Here is a 6712-nt window from a genome sequence, read left to right on the forward strand (position 1 = left end):
AAATATGTAATCCCCTTGGTACATCACGGAGGAAGCATAAAATTTGTGGATTGTATTGGGTTTTGGGTAATTTGCCCCCAGGCTGTAATTCTTAATCAAAAGTAATGATCTGAAGTGCTATGGGTATGAGAAAGTGTTAAAACCTGTAATTAATGATCTTGTAATTTTGGAACAGAGTGGGATATTTCTGTCAAAGTTGGGCAGAACAGTAAAAGGCACTGTTCAGTGTGTTGTTGCCGACAACCTTGGTGCACACAGTATTGCTGGATTCTTTGAAAATTTCTCAGGGACATACGTATTGTCACGGTCCTGGGTCGGGTCGACCCAGTATTTTGAGTTTCTTATGTTTTGGTTTATTTTGCATTATGGATTAGTTATTCTCTGGTGATACTGTTTTGATTACAATTATATTCTGATTCTTTAGTTATCTGATGATGATGTTGATGATGATTATTTCTGGTTTAGGTTTTGTTATCTTGCCCTTATGTTTGGTTTAGGTTGCCTGTGCTTAGTCTTCTCTGCCCGTATGTCCCTCTGTTTGTCCATGACGTCATTATGCCTGTTTACGAGTCTGTCTCTGTCTGGCGTGTGCTTCCTGTTTTATTTTGTAGGTCTGTGCCCTTTGTCAGTGCGTTCAGCTTTGTGCTCTCCCTGTCTCGTCAGTGTAATCTACGTCAGCCGTGTCTCCCAGCTGTTTCCTCTTTGCTCCGTTCACCTCTTGTATTTAGTGTCTGTGTCTTCCCCTACTCGGTGTCGCATCGTTAACGTCTGTTTACCCTCACTTCCTCCGTGTGCTCCGTTTGCCAGCCAGCCTTCCTGCCTACTCATTCCATTCTTCCAGTTTAGTTAGTGTTTTTCTGTTCTGCTTCTTACCAGCAATAAAGCTGTGTGTTTTGAATTACTTCCGCCTCAGTGAGTCCTGCATTTTGGGTCCTCTCTCCCTGCCTGCCCACACTCAGACATGACACGTATGTAGATTTTGCACTGCAGAAACATCAGAGTTCCAGACTATTGAAGTCAGAAGTGAAGTCTTTACTTTAAGAACAAAAGACATTCATGCAGATCATTTACGAATTATTGAGGAAAACAAATGGCCCAGTTATTATGGTGTGAAATCAAAGTGTATTTTGTCAAAGCACCTCTCACATTTTGATGTTACCACTGGGTTTCCACCTGATGTTGTACATGATCTTTTTGAGGGAATTGTTCCTTTTGAACTTGCGCTTTGCCTCAATTTGTTAATCAAAAAAAAGTATTTCACATTATGTACATTGAATGAAGCAATATCATCTTTCAACTTTAAGTGGGCTGACAAAACAAATCGACCTCATCCTGTGGCTCTCAGTTTTGCATCCAAAAAAAGTGTAGGAGGGAATGCACACGAGAACTGGAGTCTTATCAGATTTTTGCCTTTGTTCGTTGGGCAGAGTGTACCCTGTGAGGAGCCTGCTTGGCACATCTTAACAGACTTGAAGGACATTGTTGATCTTGTTGTCAGTCCTGTTCATACTGAGGACTCCATTGCATATCTTGGTTTTAAGATCTCCGAGCACAGAATCAAGTTTCAAGAGGTTTTCCCAGATGTTAATCTTAAACCAAAGCACCACTACTTGGAACATTATCCATACTTGATTCGTAAGTTTGGGCCACTGGTTGCACTATGGACTGTGCGATTCGAAGCAAAGCATAGTTTTTTTTAAAAGAGTTGCAAGGAACATCAGATGCTTCAAAAATGTACTTCTTTCCCTTTCACAGAGACATCAGTATCAGATTGCATATCATTTGCATGCAATTAGCTTTGCCAAACCCCCACTGGAAGTAACAGATGTTTCCACTGTTCACATTGATGTTCTTAACAAGGAAATCTCAAATGCACTGAGACAGAAGTCTCCAGATATGGACAATGTGTGCTTGGCTAAAAGTGTAGCATATAATGGAATAATCTACAAGTGTGGGATGATCTTGATCCACGGCTCACTGGGAGGACTGCCAGAGTTTGGTGAAATCATCCAAATGGTGATACTGCAGGACAAACTAATCTTCATTCTGAAAAAGCTTAGCGGATGGTATATGGAACACTACAGAGCTTATGATCTCAAAACATCACCAAGCAAAGAAGTGGAACTTGTTGAGCCACAAGAACTGCATGATACCTACCCACTGGCAGACTATAAAATTAGAGGGATGCGTCTTGTCACCTTGAAAAGATATGTCCATGTTTAAAGGGTGAGGCCTCAAAATATGATAAAGTATTTTCTTAAGTGGGAAAACAAAACCCAGACCCATACAATACTAATGTGTTCTCAGAACATATTTATTTTATACTGCAAGCCAAAGTGGTGTGATGATGTCATTGGCAATTCATCAGTTATGTCATTTTTTTAATGCAGGTCGCTGGATTCCAGTCAGTGAATGCTAATCCTATGCTCTCCCCCCTTCTGCTTCTCTTCTCTTTTTCTTCTTTCCTCTCCTTGTTGTCTCCTATATTCTCCTCACCTCCTCTCCTTCTCTCTTCTCTTCAATGTCTTCCATATTCTCGCCATCTCTCTTCTCCTCCCCTCTCCTCTTCGGTTTGCCTTCTCTCCTCGCTGCCTCAGCTAATCTCCACCTCTCCTCTTCATTTTCTCCTCCCCTTTCCTCCTCTCTTTGCCTTCTCTCTTTTCCTCTAGTTTGACATTAAATTCTCCTAATTGGAAATGTCAGTGGTTTACATGTTGATCCTCACTAACTGTGCTTGTGCTTTGTTCTCAGACCACCATGGCTGGTTCAACACCTGCAAGACTGAAGGTGATTTTAGGAGAGAACAACATTGAAAAGCTGACTCTTCCAAATGGCATCCCAGAGTCACTTGAAGACCTTCTCAGCACGATAAAGACTACCTTTGGGTTAAAAGGTAACTTCAGACTGCAATACATGGACCAAGACTTTGGCAACGACTTCTTCAATCTGAATTCTACCACCGAACTTCGGAATTTGGGGACAATCAAAGTGATCCACCAGCAAACAAATCCACCTTTGATCAGTGCCGATCAGTCCACTTCATCTCTGTCTCTTTCATTTGAGTCTGATGACGGTATTTCGGTGGCATCAAATGACACAATTATCCTCTCATCCCCTGAATCTATGTCATCTCGAACACAACAGTGGCCAGAAGACTTTGCAATTCCCCAATTTTCATATGACACAGAGCTACAGCTAGAGAGGGGGAATACTGAGTACCGTGTGAGCCAAAAAATGTTGACTTTAAGCGCCCGAATGCTGTCTGATATCCTGAAAAGAGTTGCAGAAGAAATTTACCGTTACAAGGCCTATCCAGAGGATGCACATTTCTGCGCAGCTGCAGAGGCCCTTATCAAAAAGCACCCATGTTTGAAAGAACCTGGATCATTCAATGGCTGCTACGGTTGGAAACAAAGACTGAAGTACAAAATGGCAAACTACAGGACCCAGCTCAAATTACAGGGGTGTCCAGAGCTGTGTGTAAACTCACTGAAATCTAAAGCTACTACAGATGCTTTCCCTGCTAAAAAAGTGAAGAAGCCAAAACGTTCTGAAGCTAACTTTTATCCATCCTTTCCTACTGGTGAGACTCTGGACAGCATGGAAAAAGTGAGACTAGAACTTCTGACAGAGATCGGGATAAGGGACAATGAAAGGGTCATCGCAGACAAAATGGCTAACACGTTTGCCTACAGACGACATGAGGTGGTAAACCAAGAACCAAGCATTCAGGAACTGAAGGACAGATGGCCTGCACTCTTCACACAGAAAAAGGTAAGAATGGAACTGAAGTGATCGAAGTCTGTATGCTTCAGGATTTATTGCAGTTAACTTTCATGAATCGGTCATAACTTGATGTGGTTGAGATTTTATAACACTGAACTTAATGAAAGAATTTACATTTTGAATTCCCATATATGTTGTACTTTTTGGGATATAGACATTTTGGCATACAATCAGTTTCAGCATTTTGTTCCATAATACAATATCTACTGTCATTTGTGTTTTGTTTTTAGATAAATACAGAGTTCCAGAGGCTCATGGCTGTTCCTCTTGAGTGGAAGTTCATGGCCCAGTTAGACATGCACTCAAGTCAGCTGATCAAAGTCATACGTGCCAAAGGAGGAGCAACACGCCAAAAGATTGCGAACATCATGGACACATTGGACCAGGTAAATCTGTACCATCAAACAAGATACTTCGTAACTAAGAGGGCTGTCAAAATATATCTGAATCCTTCATAAAGACAATATGGGCAGGCCAATGCTAATCATGGCTTTCATATGCATGAATGTTTTTAGCGACTCAAAAAATACACCACTGAACTCATCCCCTTTTCTTTTTGTAATGAATCTCTGGGCTTGTGAATTACTGTTTTTAAATAAAGTACATGTAAGTTAAGCAATAAGAGTAAGGATGTCTGTCTTATGAAATTTAGAGTTTAAAATTAATCAACATTTGTTGTTCTAGACAGTGGACATTAATCATCGGAGGGAATGTGTGCTGAAAGCCCTCACCATCTTCCTGGGAGAAGATGCAGATGGCCTGATCAAGGAATACCTTGTAAGTTTCAACAGTTTGTCAGAACATCTTGTCAAAGGGACACAAAAAAGTTAACTGTTAGAACAAACATAACACGTGAACCATAGTTGGATTGCTGACATGTATTTATTATCATGACCATATTGGACATTATGTAATTCCCAGCAACAACACATTACATATTGGATTGACTTTGTTTTAAGTAAGACGGGCTTACTTGATTATTTAAGTTCAAAGGAATAGTTTGACATGTTGGGAAATCTTATCTTTCTTGCTTACAATTTGATTAGAGTCAGATTGATACACCTCTCTCTGCTGTTTCTGGTGTGTGATGACACCCAGCCAAGAAATAGCCCAGCACATAACACATATTGGTACATCACCCAAACACTTAATCACAGTAAGAAGTGAGGCTAATGATGATTTGTGTTTGTGTCTTGTACCCCTCTGTAGGACTGTGGAGCAGATGATGTTCAGAGGGACCTGGAGGAGGTCACCATGGCAGTGTATGTGATTCGGAAGGAGGGGGAGGGACTGCAGGAGCCACCTGAAGACATTGGCATTGTCATTGAGGGTGTGGAAGTGTTGCATGAACTAACTTCGGTTGCCTCAGCTTGTGCCCTGCTTCTAGGTTTGATCTATGCACTCAACCTAGCTTATCCAAAACCCTTTCGCTTCACTTTTGAAGTGCTCCAAAAAATCTTCATGCAGCTTGATCAGCACAAGATGTCCCCCAAAGTCCAAAATCTGTATATCAAACTTCAAAGCTCCCAGTAATGGCACAGAACAATGACCAACAAATGGCCTTGTGCCATAATGCGAAGGAACAACTGTGTTTGGACATATAGCATGTAAAATATGTAGTCTCTTTTGGATGTTGGGCCTTTTTTATGCTCCAAGAGACCTCAAACCCTAATTTAATGTGCTTTTATACATACTTTGTATGGTATTTTTATTTATTTTTTAATTTTTTTTTTCAGACATATTTGCCTTCGTTTCAAGGGAAAGGTTGCATTTCAGGTTTGATGTGCTCAGTTATACAACAAACTGTTGTGACATTCTAAAACTCTAAAGGAGTGTTTATATTTTTTCATCCCCATTGGTCAGCTACACTGTTCAGATATTTATTCACTGACAGTTTCTGAATACTCTTGGGGCACTTTTTCATAGTTGACACTATATGTGTTGAGATTGATATTTGTGTAATACTGTGTTGCACTTTACACTTTGATGACAACTTTGTGGTCCTACTAAGCGTTACTTGCATTTTGTGCATATGTGTTTTAAAAAGGACAAATGTGTAATGTGTTTGACCAAAAGCTGTGTTGGTTGCCATAAAGGTAATACTTTATTACATTTATACAATAAAGCATTTAAAAAAAAAAAAAACATTGGATTTTGAATTTTTTGAAAAATATTTTCAGCCAACTTAAAATTTTGATTTAAGCTTTATTAAACAAACTAAAATTTCATTTTAGAGTCACTACAAAAAGTAATTTACACTAAACCACATTATTAGGTTAGCAAAGAGCAATATTTTACTTTTGGGTTATGCAAATTATTGGGTTGGAAAAACTGAAAACTTTAAGTTGAAATGTCTTAATTTTAAGTTGGATTAATGCAAAATGTTTATTTGACAACAATTAATTTATTAAGTACATGTAACTTAAATCAGTTGTGTTAATCTAATGTATTAACTTCATTTCAAGGAACTTAATTAAATTTGGTGTTACCAATTGAAATAATTCAATTAAGTTGGTTCAACTATTTTCTTTTTTCAGTGTGGGACCCACAGCTAATAAATAGTAATATGACAAAAAATAACAACTTTGTGTGGATGTAACCTTGTGAGATTTGAGATTTTGACAGCATTTTTATGTGACAACTTCTCTTTTTAGATAAATGCAGAGTTTAAGCGCATTACCACCATGCCACTGCAGTCCAGATTACTCTCGCAGATAGATGTGCTATCTGACAAACTAATAAAGGTCTTCAAAAGGCGATGAGGACAAATAGGAAGAAGACTTCAGAACATTCTGGAGCCCACGGCCCAGGTAAGAAAAAAATTAATTTGTGTATACACTTTAGGGAAAATAATAATTTTAACAAAATGCTGCTTGTCACTCTATGCCAGGAGTATGTTGAAAATCACCTGGGATTTTCACAATTT

At 39.1% G+C, this 6712-nt stretch overlaps 1 protein-coding gene across 1 annotated transcript; it reads left to right on the top strand.

The window, feature by feature from the left end:
• The first annotated feature begins 3428 nt into the window (after positions 1-3428).
• LOC146577253 (uncharacterized) lies at positions 3429-5876 on the top strand. Its single transcript, XM_085269410.1, has 4 exons — positions 3429-3774; positions 4017-4172; positions 4471-4563; positions 4996-5876. Exons 1-4 carry the CDS (start codon positions 3430-3432, stop codon positions 5317-5319), a joined length of 918 nt encoding a protein of 305 aa, XP_085125536.1. The 5' UTR covers position 3429; the 3' UTR covers positions 5320-5876.
• The last annotated feature ends 836 nt before the right edge of the window (positions 5877-6712 follow it).

The sequence above is a fragment of the Mchenga conophoros genome, linkage group LG3 (assembly GCF_057382185.1).
Source record: "Mchenga conophoros isolate Kocher_MC1m ecotype Shallow Benthic linkage group LG3, M_conophoros_male_GT1.1, whole genome shotgun sequence".
NCBI classification, from domain to species: Eukaryota; Metazoa; Chordata; class Actinopteri; order Cichliformes; family Cichlidae; genus Mchenga; species Mchenga conophoros.

What these genes read in the sequence shown, in the direction of transcription:
- LOC146577253 (XM_085269410.1), top strand. Translation starts at nt 3,430, where the DNA reads ATGGCAAACTACAGGACCCAGCTCAAATTACAGGGGTGTCCAGAGCTG. An exon ending in TCATGGACACATTGGACCAG is followed by an intron (nt 4,173 to 4,470) that starts GTAAATCTGTAC and finishes TTGTTGTTCTAG; the next exon opens with ACAGTGGACATTAATCATCG. An exon ending in GCCTGATCAAGGAATACCTT is followed by an intron (nt 4,564 to 4,995) that starts GTAAGTTTCAAC and finishes ACCCCTCTGTAG; the next exon opens with GACTGTGGAGCAGATGATGT.